Raw genomic sequence first — 20,845 nt, 5'->3', positions numbered from 1 at the left:
TGGAGAAAAAGGAAAGAACACCTTCCCTATTAGGGCACAGTCAACATTCACTCACCTTCTTTTTCTCTCTTTTCCTGGTTTTCTTCTGCTGCAGTTTTATCTGCTCTGAAAAATATTCTTGCACTACTTAGTGAGAAATAAAGCAGTTCAAATTCCTAAGTAAAAAGATACAGAACAGGAGGGTTAGTGTATCACAAAAATGAATTTGTAGATGGATATGAATGGCATCTTTCATAAGCATACCAGGCAGTAAGATTTGAGCAGCTAAATCTTTGAATGCTTTTGAAAATCTTTCTCCCCTCACACCTGGTACACACGCATTTTACAAAACAGAGGCCAGCCAGTACTATAAAAGGTAATTTAAGTAAAGCAGCATCAGTGCAATAAAACTGGGATTAATCTACTGAGGCTGAAAATGAGGTTTGTAGCAGCAGTAAGAGTTTGGAATAACTTGCCCATGGAAAATTATGCAAGCCAACAATCCAATTGATTACAAGCTTGGTCAGTCTCTGAACAAGGCTCAGCAATGAGGTTTTCCTAACAGCAGCGGACTAGACATCAAAATGTAGGTCCTTGGCAGGGCCTACATGAAGCCTTGCACGATTTTATCCATTTCAATAACAGATGTGCACTTACCAAATGTAATCATGGCCTATTTATAACCATAAACAACTACAGATTTGTCCTGTAACATCCTCAAGCCAAAAGCAAAGTGAGAGAGAGACAGTAAGCATTTGTGTCTCAGATGGAACAAGACTGCTATGTTTTAGAATTCATTTAAGTAATTTGTCTTTCCTCTGATAGATGGCATATACTTCAACTTAGCAACCTAGAGAATTAATACTTAAGTAGTTTTACAGATTCACAGTGTCACTATATAAAATCGTTGTTGTAACAAATGTAACTGAAAAGCTACTCTTTCCTATTTAAACATGTAGATTCAACAGCTGCCAATTAACAAATTCAGATTTGCTGACTCACTCATCAAATATCATAAATGCTTAAGACAAATAATACATATCAAATCTTCATGCTCTTTTTGTTGTTTTTGCTCTAGGAAATGCTCTGGTTTTGCTGCTGATAYGCTCCTTTAGAAAATAGCTACATGAACCATGTATGTGCAGGTATGTGCAGAACTCTACATAGGACACAACTAGAATCATTTAATACCTGTAAACAAACTTCCAGTCGCTTGTGGGTCAAGTTCATAGTTTGTAGCAGCTTTTCATCTTGATTAGTGGACTGCACACTCTGTTGTTTAGCTACTGCTCTTATTTCCTTCACATATTTCTCTCTAACAGATTGGAACCAGTGCAGTGAATCAAATTCCTGGTACTGATCCAAAAGCTTCAGAATGTAAGCCACACCTATGGTCATTAACAAATCATTTACCAAAGTCAACATGCAATTAGCGAAACACATTCTGTGGATGTCTTTAAGGGGTCAGATTAAGTTTTTAACTCTCATACAATTAAACTTTAATTTACAATTAACTTACAATTAAATCTAACAGAAAAAAATAATAAAGAGCTCAGTTTTAGAAAAACTAATAAGCTTTGGGTCCTATACAAAGATTGGCACATATTCTCACCTGCCCAAATCCACAAGCTTTGAGGAAAAAAAAAAAAAAAAAAAAAAAAAAAAAAAAAAAAAAAAAGGAGGCAGAAGTACAACATATGACAAAACAGCCTGTTGCAAGACTCTCTGTGCTTAAGAGTTCCTACACAAAACAAATGCCCTGAAATCCACTGTGCTGAAATCAAGACAATCCAAATTTAAATTTGAGAAACTGGGTATACACAAACTATAAAACAAATTTATCTTATAAATATCCATGATATTGGCTTACTGGAGCTCTAATCAGCATGCTGAAACTTACCCATAGCAAATCCATCATCAGTGAAAGCTGCTCCACTTTTGTTCTTCTTGTTCAGTTTCTCCTTGCAACTGATTGAATGCTCTACAAAATTGAGGGTCTGAAAGAGTGAAAAACAATTGTCTTCGAATCATCATAAAAACCTTAAAAATTTAAAGAATATAAGAATGCTGTTAGTTATAAATATAAGTCCATCTCCAAAACTATGCTAATTGTATCCTCCATTATTAGACATTTTTGCATGAAAAGCCTTTCTTTTTTCTAGGTTTTGGGGGATTAAGGTTAATTAAGTTTGGAAGACATTTGTATACGYATATATAAAAACCCATAAGGTGCATCTTCATCTTTGTTGTGTTGTGTAATGGTGTGTACATTACACTATCACTTAGCACTCCCTGGAGAAATAGTTAAGGTAAATTTGTAACCAAAGCACAGGATAACTAAAATAGTCCAAGCTGCAAGAAAGCTTAGTCAGAGATATCAGTGTTTTAAAGTTACAATGCATTACTTCACTCTATTTAGACAGTTGCAAAAAGATTTCCRCAGCCTTCTTACATTTACGCTGATGTTAAAAAACATCTATGTAGTACTATCAAGCAATGGTTGTGTCTCTATGCATAGCTACTCTTGGTACACAGAAATGAGTGTACATTAACAATTTCTTGAAAACCAAGACATAATTTAAATACACAAAACGCTTTTTAGCATAAAATGGATGGTATTTTCCAAAACGGTACTTATCAAAAAGAGAACTGGACAAATGGGAAGTAAGAACAAAAGTATTTGTCAAGTATTTCCTTTCTCTCACTTCGGTGACCATAATATACCTGTTTTCTTACAGTCTTAGTTTGTGGCTCATCTATGTTCCAAAATTAGTTTCTTAATATATTAAATTTCTGAAATGGGATGTTGTACATTAGTCTCTTTAGACCAGTTAGGCCTGCAACCTGAGCTGCTTCCAAATGGCCAAAACTCTGCACCCAAGTTTGTATCATTCAGTTCAGTGGGGCTTTTTTTTAAAAACACAACTTGGTAACAAAAGCAGATACGACTGCAATACAGAGGGCCCCTATTTTATTGCTCTAGAACATGACATAAAAAAGCTTGAAGGTACCCTACTGTGATGCTGAAAGAGTACACAAAGAAAAGACAGCTGAAAAATAGTGTTTTAAACTCCCCTCATCCTTACTGTTTCAATTCCTCCTTTTTTAATCTTGGATTCTCCAATTTGATTCAAATATGAGGAGAAATATTTAAAATTACCTTTTGAGTTGCTAGGATATGAGTTGGTGCAATAATCAAGAAAAAATGGCTTTGCAGAACTGTTAACAAAGCCAGACTCAAAGGCATTTTGGTCATAATCAGGAAAGAAAATAGAATATGCTAATCAACAGTCCAATGTAAAACATTTGATTGTTAATCTGATCTGTTTTTTAAAATACGTACATTACTGGTACATATAATGCAAATACTAACCAGTGGGGGAACAATTATATAGAAGTTGCGCAAATGCATATTCTTTGGACTGCGGAATTCAGGCGCAAATACATCCACAAGCATTTTGAAGTACTCTGTTCCTTCTGCAAAGTTACGTGTGAGATCACTGAGGACAGAGTCCAACTGTCTGCAAAGAATAAGCAATATGTTATCTATATTCTGTTAGAAGTTTATTTGCTTACTCACCCTTCTGGGGCAATTACCCTCTCTCCACCCATAAGCTACATCTAAAATCAAGCTTTCTGACCAGAAGATCCAAAATTACCCCCTACTTATAGGGCCACCTTGGATCATGTTGCCTGATTTAATTTCCTCATAACTGTCACGGACACTAAAGATGGATCTATGGATAGAAGAACTTCTTCTTCTTCCTTTTTTTTTTTTAAAAAAAAAAACAAAAGGACCTGTTCATCCAAAATGTGGATGTCAGACAGTTTGTTAGCCTTCAAGTCACAAGAATTTTATCAAGAAGCCAGATTCTATAGCAAGTCAATTAGCATAAATACTACATTACATTTAGCATTTTTAGAACAGTTGTTTCTATTTTTCTCCTCTCTCTGAGGAACAAATATTTTTGCATAAAATTAAGTTGAAGTTTTTAACACCCCCAAAAATGCAACTCTCTCAGCTGTGTTTCTTTAAAATTACAATTCTCTTATCCCATTCCCACTTCAGATCTCAAAGCATGATGTTAAGGTACCTTGCTGCTTTTTGTGTTTCTTCTGAGAGCCCTTCTTCTTTCACTAGCTCTTCAAAATTAACAATATCTTCCAGATCAGGAACAAACCTGAAAACTTACTGTTTGTTAGACTTATGTTCAATTGCCTTTACCAAATGAAGTATGTGCTGTAATTTATAATTTTGTTAATAAGATATCTTGTCTTCTCGGCTCCCAAACTACTTCCAAGTTACATCGAATCTGTCATCTCTTTTCGAGGCACTATTAAATCCAAACACACGCACATTATACGTGTTTCTGCTTTTCCTAGGCTACCATCTTCTCTCTCAAGTATTCAGTGCCTTCACAGCACATGTATAAAATCAATCATTTCCTTGTATGTAACAGTCATCAGATTGTAATGACTCTGTATGCTCATATAAAAGAGATAATCAAAGTGGAAAGAAGTACCAAATAAATGTTAATTTTGTTTGCAAGTTCTTCAAGTACTAGAATTTGGAGTACTATTTTTCCTTAAAGCACTTGGACTCTCTTAGAGTGATTAACATCAGAATCTAGGATTAATGACTTACATACACCATCTATTAACTCCATTGCAGTGTCTTCTCCATATAATTCATTTGATTCTTGGTGTTTCACAGCAATGACTTCACAGCTCCTCTGAACTCAGAAAATACTTTTGATACTACCAGTCATATGAAGGCACAGAAATGAAGCCTTGCTATTTTTCATTCGAATGATACATTAATTTGGGGAGGAATGGGGAATGGACCTTTTCTGGGGAATATCAGCAAGAATAAAGAGCAAAGGAAGGAGAAAGCACAAACAGACAAATAAAATATTTGTGGAGATACCTAATTGCACTACTGCAGCAGTGAAGTCCACCAGATCTTATCATTCGCACATAACCCATAGCATTGCCTACAAAAGCAAGAACAAAGCAATGTATTATTATTTAAATATATACACACAGACTTCAAAACTCTTATAAGCTCTGAAATGTAAATTAAAGTTGCCATAACTTTTTTGACAAAGAAATTGTTCTGAAAACTAGCACACAGAAAGGAGGGAGAGGGAGGAAGCTGAACCCTAGTGTCGAAAGTCCATCTGGAGAAGTAAAACATGAACGTCTTATCTAGCAAAGCTGTGTTCACTTGCATGATAGTGCTAGGGTGAAATTGTACAAACTCTTTCCATCTAGCATATTAAGCATCTGCAAATACAGATCAATCCTACATGTTTACAGTAACAATGTAAAAAATGTCACCATAGTGGCATGTATAACTCTTATACACAAAGTAACTTCAGATGGATATACAGCATTTTTAGAAATATCTGAACTTATGAATACTATTTATTTACTAGGAAACATACTTTATCTGGACAAGTCTCTTCCATAAAAGAAAGAAAAACAAAAGCTAAAAGGCAAGCTTTACACATATTTTAGGTTAAGACACGCGAAGCCCACTTCTGTATTATTAGATGAGAGTATTTATTTCACATGAGGTACAAGTGAAGTACTCTCCATATAACCGCTTTTTGAGACTATGAAGACTCTTCCAATAAACACTTAYAACATTATCTTAGATACGATATCATACCAATTTGACTTATGAGTTGTCTGAACTGGTCAAGGTAACTTTGGCCATCCGGGGTCATTCCAAGTTTTCTGATGCCTCGGTTGAATTTATCTGCTCTTTCAAAGGGATACTAGAGAAATTATTTTAGAATAATTTGTATGAATAACCACTTATCTTTAAATATATGTGCATACATGCATTTCATGTCAATACAATTCTATTTGCAATACATCCCTACCTCACATCTACAGCTTCATTTTAAATATAGGTCTGCCTGTCTACATTAGTTTGCAAGTGTCGTTTGACTAAGTCACTTGTGCAAGCTACAAAGTGAAATAGAAATGTTATTTTTTGTCTGAATAAGAGTATTCCTTACAGAAATAAGCATTTGACACACACAGAAATTGTTAGCATATTTTACTGAAATATACTATGTCTCATTTTCCAGAAATCAAATTTCCATCATTGGAAATTAGACCCTAATCTCTAAATCTTGACATACTAGAATAAATATTACACATTCACATATATTTTCGATTCTATCTGAATAATTTTACTGTTCAAAACAGACAACTGCTTAGCATGATTTGAATCAGAAGTTTAGAACCTACACTAGACCACAATTGCATCAAACCATCTTCTCCAGATCACTGACAGAATGATTTTATCCAATCCCATTAACATCAAAGAAAATATTTAGAACAGTCAGAATGAAACAAAGCATTCTGAAAATAGGAATAAAAATAATACTAATTATGAAAAAAAAGTCACTCTCTCTGGAAATATACATTTAAATAAAAGGAAAGTTATGACATTTTATGGTTTGGTAACACCTTCAGCTTAATTCACATGAAAATAGCACATATTTCAACCAAGTTACTCTCAATTCTTCAAAATTTACTATACCTTGTGATCATTTTGATCTTTGACTTCCCTGAAGAATCTGATGTCTTTGATAAGTCTGGATTTAATATGCTCATCATACATGAACTGGCTAAAAATATAAAACTTTTTCCTCAAAAATTGGTAAGTGAAGTTCACCTAAAATAAAGTTAAAAGTTAAATTGAGAAAGCTGACAAAATAACATGCATCCCTAGCAACTCCTGTCTAGCAACTTCCTGAAAATTTGCATTTATGATAATGTAATTTTCAAAAACAGAACCTTTGCCACAGTTCATTTTGAAATTGTTATTCCTGCCCTTGAGCTTTCTTAATTTCAGTAGTGTAAAAAATAAAGAAATATCTCCCAGAAGGTTTACTCTCTTTCAGGAAGGGCAGAAGGGACATGCCATAAGTTGGCCATTTCAGTTCTGTGACCTGCCCCATAATGTCTGAAACATCCTGCTACTGTCCGTTCAAAACAAAACGTTTCAAGATGCTTATCTTCCTCAGTCAAACTGCAGAGTCTGCATAACCTCTTGACACACCTTTTCACTTCCATAGAACTTTATAGAAATACTCTCCCACAAGACAGAAGCCTATTTTCCCCCTTCACATTAATTTTCATGTCTACCTGAACAATTTCAGCCAGAAGTAAATAAAGCAGCAAAGTCTACTTCAGGAAATAATGCAAAAAGCAGGACAACTCTTTCAGTAACTGAAGTCACTGAAGCAACAAAAAGAAAAATCACTCTCCGAACAACAGTGCAAGGGAAGTTATTTCCCACAGTGTAAGACGACATGAAAACGTTTTGTTTCTAATCATTTACACTTCCAAAGTAGTGACCTGAGAGTCAACTCAACATTTACCCAGTTCCTTTCTTTTTAGTTCACAGGGACCAGAAGAATAAGACAAAGAAAGCAGCAAAAAGGCACAAAGAAAAGTAGCAGATTTGAAAGCATCTGAAAAAACACTAAGTTGAACTTCAGCACTGTATCCAAATATGAGAACAATAAATTCCTACTGTAATAAATAAGCTACAGGAAGTACGTCTTATTTACCATGCAGAGAGAAAAATGCCTTTACTAATTAAGACTACCACCTGCATCACAGACAACAGAGTAAGACCAAGTCTTTAAATAACTTATCATAGATCAGCAGCTTTCATTTCATTAACTCAGAAGCTGATGTTTCTTAAGCATAATTATTAGAAGCTCAACTTAAATTAACATTGCATTTCTTCCCAAGATCTGCTTTGACAGCAGCAAAAATATCTGCATAACAAGTGTTAATAAGCAGCAACTTACAGTATGCTAGTTCATGCTTAAAGTCACAATATTCTACCATGTTTGATAAATGTTACTTTCATCATTATTGAATTCAGAGTCCTAACCAGGACATCCCTGTCTTTTATAGGTGTGTTTTTAGATCTCTTTACCAGCTTTTACTTAACAGCTAATAGCAGCATAACTCCTAAGAGATTTTCTGATATAGGCTGCATGAGTCCTAAGAACAGGTTTCAGTAACATAAAAAAAAAGAATCATTATTGCATTACTAAAATTGCGCAGTCAAACCATTTGGAAATACAAGAGTTCGGCAACTCTTTTGCACTATTAAAAGACAGCATTAAAAACAAATAAAAACAAAACAAAAAACCCACAGTGCAGAATATACTCACTGTTGTGTTCATGATTCCTGTTCCATGAGTTCGAATAGAATTAGCAATATGTCGGATATTGATAGTGTTCAAGTGTTTGTTATTACTAGTTCTTTCAATGAATATCTGGAAGAGCAAGAAGAAAAAAAAGTTATTTAGCTATTTATCCAAAACTGACGCCGTGATAGATTTGCAGTCTAGGTAGCTTCTACCCTATTTCTTAAAGTAGCCAGTAACTGTTGCTTAGGTAAAGAAAATTAAAAAACAGAGCATGCATACAATGAACTCTACCCCATATGATCCTCTAGTTTCTGGTGATTTAACATTCCAAAGAGGATATTGCACCCAAACTCTCATGTCTGAGCCCATCCTTCATTAATTGGTTAAATTTCTTTTGCCCCTTCTACACACTATGACAATGAGCTCCACCACCAAATTAGGTGCTACGAGAAAAAGTATTTCCTTTTCCTTAAGCTACTCAGTTTCATAGAGGGCCCCTTTATTCTCAATTCACAAAGGACTATTGATGTTCTCCATATCATTCATGGCTTCACCTCTTTTACAACTCATCCTTTTTTACAAGCTGAAGAACAATAATGTATGTACAATATGTCCTTATACAGCAGTCAATCCTCCTTGCTACTTTCTCTTCTTCTAGTTTCAATGTAAGATTTGAGATGGGGTGATCCTACAATATGCAAAATATGTTCACAGAACATTTTCAAAGAATTATCTACAGTGTCCTCCAAAATGTTTTTCCAGAGTAGTAACAGCTACTATACAACGCATCACTAAATGTATTCAGCTGGTATCAGTCTCACATGTATACTACTTCGCACTGCTCAAAGCCTTTAAACCAGAGCCAAACCCAGAAGTATAAAATATACTTTACCTGATTATTCAGATTGTAGAGGTAGCGAGATACAAAAACATGAATATTTCTCATGATTTCCAAAACATCTAAACCCTGAAACAATATTATCTATTTAGAAATTTTATCATAGTAGTTCTCAATAACTACTGAGATGCATAACCACTACTGAGACACATAACCACTAAGACACGTAAACACCATTTCTATAGTTACTTAAAAACATTTCAGGAATCAACATTTTCCCTCTTCAACATAGAAAAAAAAACTCTCTTGACAATTCCAATGTTTATAAGATGTCACTTAGAAAAACAAGAAAAACAAGCAACCAAACCCATATATTTGAATTTACACTTCTGCCTTTTTTTAACTTCTCCTAAAAGCAAGGGATTCTCAAGTCTATTTGGCAAGCAAGAATAAAAAAAAATCTTAAAAATCAGGCTGTTCTCAGATTCAGAGATTTCTTTAGCGTAAGTATATAGCTATTTTTTGATATTATTTTCCTCATTCTGTTTACAACACTGATATTTTATATTTGCAATATAAGTTCTGTTGTTCAATAACCTGTTGAAGGAGTCCCTCTAGTATCACTGTGCACAGTGAAGATGTTATTTAATCTAAACATTCTACTTCTAATTGTGTCAAGGATTGTATCAGGATTTTTCTGTTTTCATTTTCTTTGTTTGTTTTAAGGTAAAGCTCATACTAGGATGAATGTTACGAAACCAATATTGTGAAAAAATTTAATTCTCTACAACAAAATCTGATGACCAAACTTTGCCAGTAAACAGCCAAGACCAGAATAAGATAAACTATAATGAACTACATTTTGTTTCAATACAGAGAGAAGTAACCAGAGTTTTAGTTTTCTCTCTCCTCCAACTTATGAAAGAACAGCCACTGTGAACATAAAAAAGGAAGCTGTTTATCTACAAACTCTTGAAGGAAAATCTCCATGAACATATAAATTGTATTTCTTTTGCATAGCAAATACCTTGACCATCAACTTGATGAAACAACAACTTTATTCTATATGTAACCACGGTTAGGAGTTTCTATGTGGCTCTAGGTCACTCCCCTAATTAAGCTAAAGGCCTTAAAAATCATGGATGGAATACGTAAAATATAGCCATTCTTGGTCACTGCTAGGCAGAACCTGCTGAGGAGCAAACAACAAAGCAGGGAAAGTATTAAATGTGATGTTAAAAACAAATGAGACCTCACAAGTGCAGTATGAAATTAATGGATATTGGTTGGAAGTTATTTCCAAAGAAAGATTTCCAAAGAAAGACCCCTTGTCTCAGAAGTCAACCAGAAATCAGATGCTGCTTTTTCCAAATAGTTCTCKAAATTTCATTTTAATGATCTTTGAACATCTGTCTAGTATCACAAGGCAATGGTGCAAATTATATTCATATCCTCTGGATACTGTACCTGTTCCAAAGTCTGGCTAGGAAGATGTGCTTCAGTCATACTTAAACCATATCGCTGAGTTGCTAGGTTTCTCATTTCACTATAGGTAGCCCAGTCATGAAGAGCCACAGTTGTTAAGTTGTAGAAGGTCTTGTCCAAATAGTGAGTCACATAAGCTGTAAACACGTGAAAGGATGAATTAAAATAGTCCTACATATTTAAGTAAGTGTGGAAAGATGTAAACAGGTATTTCCACTACAGTTTGTTTTTAGTATAAAAAAATGGTATCAAGAAAATGTATTACAACTCACCTTTTATGTCTATGAAGCGATTGAAAAAGCGTATTGGGTTCAGAAAGAAGAAGTGAGCTAGATCCTTCATACCAACTCTGAAGGGATTTCTGTCATCAAGTTTTAGGTGCGTATGAACTGATAGGCGTAAGTCCTTTTCTATCTCTTTACATAATTTGTCGAGCAGGTGCTATTTAGAGAAATATGAAAGATAAAAATAAAAAAAAATCACTGTCAGTGTCTTGTTCTCTTACATTATGTAACAATGTTCTGTTAACAGAATTAACATCTCTGCACTGCATAAAAGCACTGTATAGAAGACTAATTAGACCAGTGAAGGCAGCTTTGCCACAGCAGGGATGTACAAGTCAAAGTGAAACAATGCTTGTGAACCAGAAGGTTATTTAATTCCTGTGATTCTGTTCCAGTACACAATGTATAAAAAGTTATACAGCTCAGAAAAGGTTATGCCATAGCCATCTAACTCCATTCTGTACATGGATAAAACTTTTACAGGAGTTTAACAGACCTAAAATTTAAGTCTTTTCACTTTCATCTTAACCATAAGCCTGGTTTTCCTTATCTAGAGAAAACCCTCCAAATACACATCTTGAAAATATTTCACTGATAAAGTACTTTGCTGTAGCAGAAGAGGCACATTATGATTTTTCAACTAGAACTGGACAAGTTCAGGAACTGCTTAATGCAATAAAAAAATGCTGAACACTCAACAGGCAATGTCTTTCCAAATCCTTCTTCACATACAAAAAAAAAGCAATATTTTTAGAACATTTTATGGTTGAAAAAGTCTCCTATCATTATTTGTCATGAAAACACAGTTTTCTGTCTGTATTTGAACACGCATTCTCTTCTCCCAAAACACACAAATCCTCCAAATACAGATTCAGCAACCTATGGACATCAGCAAAAACTGAATCATATTCTGCAAAGCAAAGCACTAATGGAAATGACACTACGGTAACAGCAAGGTAGAAGAAAGCCCTTCTTCTCTCTCCAATCTCTTGAGCCTATTTATAAAGAACAGTTTGAAAACTCTTCCTTTTCCCTACCCTTGTTAGGTATGCACTCCTTATAAACCCTAATTTTCATAGATGGAACAGGTTTCCAACAGGATCACAGAAAAGCCTCGAGATAAGCAATTAGGTCTGACCTTCTGCAGAATATGCAATATTTGTTTTTGAACGAATCAGACAAAAATTGTTCAGAAGTTAAGACCTAGGACTCGGGAAAACTGAATTCGCATTTTCGCTCTGTCAAGTATCCTTGTAATTCTACACAATAGCTCTCTAAAGAAGCCACCTACATTTACATAACCTCCACTACTGAAAGTCATACATATATACTATCAAAGATRCATTTTTCTGCATTCATACAAACAGAAGCTAATCTGTCCAAAAGCACTATACAATAAATTTTTTGCCAGTTTATCTAATATAATCCAGAATGCAATAGTCTTATACTCCTAACCAACAYAGATACCATCAATAACATCTTAAATACCCAAGATAATCAGTGAACATTTTCTCATTTATTAAAATACTTCATACCAACCTCATTGAGCACTTCCATGATTTCTTTGTCATAGCATTCCAGAAGTACCTCATAGGATTCCAAGTGTCTTGCATGCATCATAGAAGGTACGCAGTCCCGTAGTGCGCTAAACATATACTGAAACACAACTATTACRCTTAACCAACAGACTGACACACGTCAACAGCATCTCAAATAGCATTCAAAGCTAACTTAAACAAATCAAAACCTTCTGTCTTCCTACCTTTATTAAAAATGGTCTTCATAAGTCCAACTAAAGCTGCCTTATCTTAAACACATCAATCTGAACTATTCAGTTGCCACTGATTCATTAATTGAAAGGTCAAAATCATTAGCAATTTGATCTCACATGATTTCTACTGGCAGTATTTTAATACCATGATTAACCATGCCATGCACAATACTGGATCAAATAATTGATTCTATCAGGATAAACATGCCAATATGTGATTTGTTTCTGTAGCAAATACCTGTTGCTTCAATGGTGGGGGGAAGAGGGGAAAAGGGAAAAAGAACAGGAAAACTATCACACACAACATTACTGAACATGGCAGTAAGCGCTTTAGAAATATCTAAAGTGCACTGTGGAACAAAAAGCTTATGTTCAAGTTCAGCAGAGATGTCCATTTCAAATCAGAACAAACAAATAGGAGAGGAACAAGGAGTGAGAGAGAGAAAGACAGAGTTAACAACGGCAACCTGAGAGTTTTAGAGAAATCTAAAAGATATACTTTTGTTAAACTTGTAAAAAAATGCATTTATATCCTCCAGATTGCCCAAATTTGTGCCTCAGTAGTTACTCTTGCCTGGGCATGTTCCTTTTGACTGAACGTTTTTCTTGAAGAGTTTCAGTCTAAGCTCTTTCCTCCTCCCATTCCTCCCATTATAGTATCTTGTTAAACTAAGTTACTAACCCYGCTACTTACATGCAGTCTAGCAGAATCAACTGCATTTTCATACACGTCATCTAAATAGATTGGAAAGACCGCTCGATGCCAATATAAGAAACAACAGTCACATTGTGCTCGAATTCTAGAAAACAAGATTACTAATTAGACACAGAATCAGAGGAAGTCATTCTTCTAATATAACAATATGTATTTTAGTAGGTTTAAACTGAAGATAAGTGCTTTTCAAGTTTAAGTTTTACATGATTACCCTAGTGTTCAGATGCATTGTTTTTGAAAAGAAACTAGCCTATTCATAAACAAACAGTAACCTGCTTCAGAGACAATATTTACTCTGGCTCTGAAAGAATTGAACCTTACACTACAGCAATATCCTAAATAAGTCTCTTGACCTCAGCAGTAATACTCTTCTACTTCAGTAGCCTAAAAGTCATGCATATATGCTAACTTTCTACCACAAACAGGGAAACAGGCATCTCCTGATCACAACTCATGTGCAGCACTTATTTCAGGATGGGCAGTCATCTGCTGAAGGTGTTTGTCTCTCTTCATGGAGTATGCAGGGACCCCAGGCATTTGCCTGGCTTTCAAAAGGCTAGTATTATTCAAATTAAGAGCCACTTAAAACTACAGAAATGGTAAAATTTGATATTACATGTGGACTAACAGCCTCATCTCCCAAACTGACTGGTATTATCTCACAAGTAATCTTAACAGAAGCAATACAATGCCACAAACAGCTGTAGAAAATTCAAGAATTGACCACTTAACTTTGCCTCATGGCCAAAGTAACTAGTTTCACAAGCTACCAGGTTCTGTACATAAATGCACTTACAGTAATACTTATTCATAAGTGTGATGATACTACAGAGGTGATTATCAAGTCTGGGTACAAAGGAAGACTTTGGTTTAACACAGAGTCTGGTCATCTACATGTCCCAGGAAGCGAAACAATAAGAAAAGTACATTAAATGCTTAAATGCTAGCAGTTAAGCAAAATGTGACTTGTATTTCCAGACCAAAGACTAGTGAGCTACAGGTTTAGTCCTAGAATTCTTTGTTTCATTTTCTGTCCATCCCTGGTTTACAATATGTGCAAATATCACTACCAGCATGCAGCAGCAAGATTTTCCAATTCGCATCATCAAGATCCAGCTCCCTCAATTACACTACACTGCCTCCTGTACATCACATGCCAGTGCTTACCGCTCTACAAGTTCACTGATCAAGTCTAGCTTTTTCAGAACTAACTGAAGTGGAAGAAGTTCTTCATCTTTAAAAGTTTTCTGTGCAAAAGAAAAAAAAAAGAGAGAGAAGATATTCAGTAAAACATTATATGTAAAAAAGTGAAGGTCTGGAACAACCCTGGCAGCACTTACCATCTGTGTTCCCACACACAATGCAAGGGAAACTATTAGTCGCCTCTGTTTTGTACTTGGTCCATTGAGGGTGTTCTCAGCCAACACCAAAGCAGAGAGAACATCCAGGCGTTGCTCGCTGTACTTTTTATCAGAAATGACTCTTTTCTTGATGACAGAAAGACACAGAAATTCAGAGAAAAGTTATCTAAGCCCAAAAGCTTATTTCTTCCTTTCAAAATCTATGGACTTGTCATGATATGGAGTATTTCTGAAAACAAATTAGGTTTTGTGAACAGGCTAACTGAATCTAGATTCATCTCTTCTGTCAATTTAATGGCAATATTTATATATAAACTTGGAATATGTGCAAATTGGCATCAATATAGATCAGGTCATAGTATATATAAAAAAAGTGCAAACTACATGCAACTCCACAACAATTTTAATTCTATTGTATGTGCAACTTTTTTAAAAAAACAGTAGCTCACTGTTGTTGGTAACAAAATCCAGTTTATGGATGAACAGCTAGAAGATGTACAAACACAGTAGTAAGAATGACAACTTGCCATTTCCTAGGAATTCTAGTTTACAGGAAAGATTAAATGCAAAAAACATTTATATGAACAAACAAGGGGAACTGAGTCCTCTAGCTAAGAAGTTCATCTCAAAGACGTATTTGCAAATAGCACCATAGTTCAGAAAAGGCACAGTATCACAAAACAGTTAACAGAAATCCTTCTTCAATTTTAAGAAAGTATGCTCAACATCAAAATCCTGCTCACAAATGATAAAGCTATCTTAAACATATGACTTAGAGCTTACATCACCTAGAAATGTGATTAGCAAAGGACAAAGCACAGCAAATATCATTAGTAACATTAGTACTAATGAATTCTTCTATGTACCAGCCCTGCCTCTTGCTCATTTTGAAATGTCAAGATCTGTTCACAGAATATCCTCCTTCATTTTTCTCCCCTTGATATCCAATCAATATACAAGTCTCAGCATATTTTTATTTATTTGAAAATGCCATTTATAGGAGCATTAATTTATAGAATTTGGGTTACATACCTTGGCTACAGAAATAGAGTGAAGAGCCTGATACTGCAGATGCTGAGTGATGTGTGTCACAGAATCTGCCACAACCATACTTCTTCGGTAAAACATGTGTTCTATTGCCTAAAGTGAACGCCAAAACACAACAGACCGTGCAGTTACTGAAAAAAATCTCTTTAGAATTTCTTTTTATGTTTGCTGACTCATCCACAGTACAAATATAGACTCTACCTCTACTTTATAATGTTCTGTTAGTTGCAGTTACAATTAACCCTCAGCACCTGAAAAAAGTCCAATTACTCAGTAGCATAAAAGTAGTTAAGAGTATATTGTAAGGTTTTTTAACTGAGCTCTGTTCTATATAACTTTAAAAAGCCATCATCAAAACAGAATATTTTCCTTCTGGGGAGAAAAAAAAAAAAAAAAAAAGGATGAATAGAAAATAAAGACTAAGGAAGCTGGTTAGAAAATCAGTTCTGGTCTCCCAAACTGTACTCTAACCAAATCCAGTCTTGAGTAGAAACATGCAGAAACATTCCTCCGCTCAGTTTTTGTAATGTGGTATTTGACYAAAGTTCTTTGTTAAGTCCTAAACAAAATAAACCATTTGATCCAGTAACCTACCTTGAGAAGCTCCACAAGTCTGCAGAGCGCTTTCACTGAGGTTTTGGTCATAGGTTTTTGCATTGACATGTAGAGATTCATTGTAGTCTTAATGATGGTGCTAAGACTATATGCATAAAGAAAACCCTAAAAATAAAATGAGGGGGAGAAGAGAATAAACAAATATTTTCACAATATGACAATCAAGTAAGTCCTCTCTGTTTTCTTCCATACAGGAGAGACAACTAACTTTGCCTCTTCACACTAGAGCCCCTACCACTCTTCCACCTAATAAGCAAGGTTGGGATCACCTATAAAGCTGAGCGAGACCCTTCTGTTAGGCAAATTATGAGGTTGCCTAAGATTCACTAAATCACTTGATCATTAATATTTCATTAATCATTAATATTTCCTACAGCTATACAAATTCATCCTAAGTCGATGAATTAATCACACAGCTTCAAACGACTAACCATTTCAGACCCACTGTAAACCAAGAATAAAGCCTACCACAAACACAAGCTAAAATTTACAGATTCCACAGAATCTGTAAACTGACATTGTTTACACAGTCCTACACTTTCTAAAATTGTTCATCCCACAATAAAAGAAAAGGGATAGTGTCTACAGAAATGTTTTTCAAGTTTCCTAAATTTTTAAAATCAACTACTGACTATATATAGCAAAATTAAAAAATAACCCAAGTTACTTTAAAGGAGTAACAATTTAAAAAAAAGAAAAAACAGCAAGTTATCTATGAAACTGAATTTCTTAAAAAAAAAAAAAAAAAAAAAAAAAAAAAAAAAATCCTAGTACAAGTATGTCCTTAGATACATAAGATACAGGATCACATTTTTATCACATACCTATTCTCATCAGAACTCTGTCAAGAAGATACATCAAAACTAGCAAAAAATAAATAAATTTGGAACTAAGATGCATCTTAAATTCAGACTATATGCTGTTAGTAGACCAAAAGAAAACTAGCTGCCTCAGAATGAAGTTAGATTCTTGCAAAGTGCCAAGTACCATCACAATGAGATCATGTAAAACTTTTTATTGGAAGTAGAAACTATGCAAAGTATAACTAAATTAAGCACTGGTTCAGTACAACTTAAATACCTCATCACTAATGGAAGTTTTCTTCATTTCCTAAATCAAAAGAAAGATTCAGAATTTTAGCAGCTGAATATTCAGTCAGATTGCTTTCCCCACATGTTTTATGGGAACACCTTTTACAGAATTACTTAGAACAGTATCTGCTGGGCATTTAATATATAAAATTCCTACACTGTAAAATAATATACAGATGACCACACAAGTTCTGTGATTTATTTTAATGTTCAACTTGCACGAAAACATTAACTTTCTGTATCATTGTACAACTCCAGGTAGCACCACATCAAAAGACTACAAACCTGAATGAAGATGTTGCAGCGGTTAGAAAGATCTTCAGCAAACTTATCCACACGTTGCTCCTTCGACAAGATAGACTCCATTTTTGTCATCCACGAACTCACAAAGACATAATATGACTGCATATCTCTGGAGAGGGAAACAAAGCAAATAAGAACATTATGATGATTTTCTTTTCTCCTTACAAAGCTTAAAGCCTTCCAAATACACATGCATGCAAACAAATGGGTTTTATAAAAATTATATAAAAAATACAAATTTTTTTATATATATGAATGAAAATAAAATGTTCAGTCTCCAAAGTAAAAGCTCATTCCATTCCCAAAAGTATCAGAACTTCAAATACTCATTTAAGTTTTGCTTCTCTCTAGGTAAGGCTTAATCTGTCAATTATATCTGTACAAGTATAATCCAAAAAACACAATTAAAACTTTTCTCTCTTATTCTTTCAAGAGAACAAATGGCCTTTTTAGCAATACACACACTACACTTTAAATTAAAACAGTAAATAAAGCTGCTAGAACATGCTTTTAAACACTAGACAAAGACAACCTACATCAATTGATAAAGTTTTTTTTTCCATCAAAGTTTGAACTTTTTAATATACATAATTTGTCATTACAGTAATGGCAGACTGGACTGTAAAACCTGTATTACATAACATATTTCTCCAGAAGATAATCTGCTCTGATTGCACTGGTTGTAATTAAACAGAACCCACCTGTAAAACTGCTATTTTTTTCGTGCTTCAGATCTGTGACACTGCAACATTATTTAYTGTAACAACTATAGTAGGAACATGTTGAGGTCATTAATGACATGTCAAAAGTCACACTTTAAAAAAAATGTATTCTTTAAAGCAATAGCTCAATGATCAAAGGCAATGCTAAAAGGCATTGCAAAAGAAAAGCAATTATTGGCAGAATTCAAATTAACCTAGATTTGACTACGATGTCTTCTAAGCCTCTAAGAGCACCCAAATCTTTTGTTCAACATTTCCCGCATCTTAAGAAATGTGAGACAAGATTGTGCCACTGCCCAGCTCCAGAAGCAAAGTACTCATGGAACTGTGCTCCACCCAGAAGCAAAAGCCTGGAAGGGAATTCAGTCAGAGATCCTGACTCTTACTGGTTTATATCCTAAGTCCACAGAAAAAGGTGGATTGGTAAAGAAAACAGGGCGGCAACTTGCAAGAGGATCATGTAAGCAGTGAATTACTACCCTCTCTTTTTCCAACTCAGTTCTGCCAGCTTGCATGTAAGGCTGGAGAACAGTTGAAAAGGACCTGTGAAATTTAAGCATTCCTCTCTCTTCCACAGGTCATTTCCCACCTCCTTGTTTTCCTCGGCAACACAAACAGAAACCTTAAGCCGTATTACCTCACCATGCAGTGCAGCATCACCTTCCCCAACAGACTGGGCACTCAAAAAAAAAAAAATTCCAGCTGGTCCTTAATCAGATTTTGGAACGAATTTAGGGAAAGAAATTACATGCAGATCACAAGTATCACTGAAAAGGGAAAACTCTCTGCAAGTTAGTCAACCTACTAAAGACTTACTCTCCATAAACAGACTGAAACTGGAGAGCCCTAATGGAAAATATACCAGCTCAGGTTAACAGACACTAGTTAAAAAAAGTAAGTGCAGAAACAGAAGCAACTGAAACAGTCAAAAGTCAAACATTTAGAATTCCAAGGAACTTTGTGATTTTGGTATAAAAAAGAGACAGAATTTTCTGAAAGCATAACATGAAAAATACTTGTTTGCGACTGGCACTTTCTCAACAGCACCATAAAACACATAATGCATTGAAATATAACAATTTTTTAATACCATTGAGCAACGCTACACAACACGTTTATGCACTGAACAAATAAAACAATGTGGTTACGAACTATTCACTGAACAGCACAATGAAGCAATATTTAGCAAACGTACTTGATAAGAGACTGCGCCTTCTGCTGTAGAAAATTCTCCCGTTGCATTTTAACTGTATGAATGCTTTTCTTGTCCAGAAGTTTGGCAGCAGCTGGTATCTTCTGAATCAGAAAGTTATCAGCAAACCATATAATGTTAGCAGTTAATGTGATGGCTGGTACCTGGAATGAAAAAAAAAGGGCAAAAACAAACAAACAAACAAAAAAACCACTATGAAATAAATACCATGCCACCATGCACAAGGTCAGACTTTTTATTTAACAAACATCTGGTTTTTTACGCGTCTTTTGAACTGTATTAGGCAATTCAGTTTGTTTATGCATCACTAGTTTCTACAAAGTATTAATTTCTCACACACACGTAAAAGTCCATGAAGTACATACACCACATGCAAAATCGTTACTACTCTCAGTGCTTCTAAACAGTGTTAAAGAATTTAATCACTTCTTAATATCAACTGAAAGTGAAAAAAAATGGATTGACATTGTACTTAAGAGGTATTTGAAAACACATGTTACATAGCAAAGGACCCAAGTCACTTATTCAGTGCCACAATACTCAGATCTATAAACTTTTTCTTTTAATCCTCACTGCTATATTGGTCTTGAGAAGAAACATTATAATGGTAATTTCAAGTCATTTTACCTTACTGATGACTAAATCTAAAATAAAGTGAGAACATAAGTTTTATGTTATCTTAAAGAAAAGAAGGTGGATGGGGAGGAATTATAATGAAGTGGAAAACTATAAAGTCTGCTCCCTGAAACCTTTTGGTAAATTGTGTTTTAAGAAATTATCTATACTTCATTACTGATTTTATGTTTTCTTCCCCTCTTAAGTATTGACAACAGAGTAAAACATTCACCTTTTTGCAGACGTCTAACAATGACTTGTAAAATTTCTTGTCTATGGTCCGAAAAATCTGAAAATGCAGCACAAAGAGGCCACAGATTCCTACGTATTTATCTCTCTGGTCAATCTCCGAAGGTTCACCTGCAGAAACACATGCACAATAAAAGCATTTTTGAAGTCTACTCCCAGACAAACAATGTAAAAACTTTTAGAAACAATGAGGTTGACACAAGAAATATGAGCTGTCATTACCAAGTTTAGCTTCAACATTTGCAAAAATTGTACGAACAGTGTGAGCAAATTCTTCTGCAAATGTGCCATTCTTTGATACAGACACTCCACCATTTACGGAATCAAACTGCTGTTCTATACAAGCCTGAGCAAAAAGAAAAGAA

At 34.7% G+C, this 20,845-nt stretch overlaps 1 protein-coding gene across 2 annotated transcripts in view; it reads right to left on the bottom strand.

Annotated features, from left to right (window-relative positions):
• WASHC4 (WASH complex subunit 4) overlaps nucleotides 1-20,845 on the bottom strand; it is a 40,903-nt gene that overhangs the window by 4,812 nt on the left and 15,246 nt on the right. For both annotated transcript variants that reach the window (XM_085322568.1, XM_085322569.1), the window contains exons 11-32: nucleotides 20,703-20,826; nucleotides 20,464-20,591; nucleotides 19,599-19,759; nucleotides 17,664-17,790; nucleotides 16,267-16,392; nucleotides 15,658-15,765; nucleotides 14,605-14,751; nucleotides 14,432-14,511; nucleotides 13,244-13,349; nucleotides 12,318-12,434; nucleotides 10,767-10,935; nucleotides 10,477-10,631; nucleotides 9,064-9,138; nucleotides 8,193-8,297; nucleotides 6,539-6,673; nucleotides 5,654-5,762; nucleotides 4,907-4,973; nucleotides 4,074-4,160; nucleotides 3,353-3,500; nucleotides 1,880-1,976; nucleotides 1,171-1,367; nucleotides 56-155 (exon numbers count right to left, since the gene is read on the bottom strand). In XM_085322568.1, the coding sequence (XP_085178694.1) occupies nucleotides 56-155; nucleotides 1,171-1,367; nucleotides 1,880-1,976; nucleotides 3,353-3,500; nucleotides 4,074-4,160; nucleotides 4,907-4,973; nucleotides 5,654-5,762; nucleotides 6,539-6,673; nucleotides 8,193-8,297; nucleotides 9,064-9,138; nucleotides 10,477-10,631; nucleotides 10,767-10,935; nucleotides 12,318-12,434; nucleotides 13,244-13,349; nucleotides 14,432-14,511; nucleotides 14,605-14,751; nucleotides 15,658-15,765; nucleotides 16,267-16,392; nucleotides 17,664-17,790; nucleotides 19,599-19,759; nucleotides 20,464-20,591; nucleotides 20,703-20,826 (2,668 nt within the window). The remainder of the gene's footprint in view (nucleotides 1-55; nucleotides 156-1,170; nucleotides 1,368-1,879; nucleotides 1,977-3,352; nucleotides 3,501-4,073; nucleotides 4,161-4,906; nucleotides 4,974-5,653; nucleotides 5,763-6,538; nucleotides 6,674-8,192; nucleotides 8,298-9,063; nucleotides 9,139-10,476; nucleotides 10,632-10,766; nucleotides 10,936-12,317; nucleotides 12,435-13,243; nucleotides 13,350-14,431; nucleotides 14,512-14,604; nucleotides 14,752-15,657; nucleotides 15,766-16,266; nucleotides 16,393-17,663; nucleotides 17,791-19,598; nucleotides 19,760-20,463; nucleotides 20,592-20,702; nucleotides 20,827-20,845) is intronic.

Source organism: Rhea americana, unplaced genomic scaffold, assembly GCF_003343005.1.
Source record: "Rhea americana isolate MKP2758 unplaced genomic scaffold, rheAme1 scaffold_79, whole genome shotgun sequence".
Classification (NCBI taxonomy): Eukaryota; Metazoa; Chordata; class Aves; order Rheiformes; family Rheidae; genus Rhea; species Rhea americana.
Note: the sequence above shows the minus strand (reverse complement) of the source record. Positions and strands in the feature narration are given on the sequence as shown.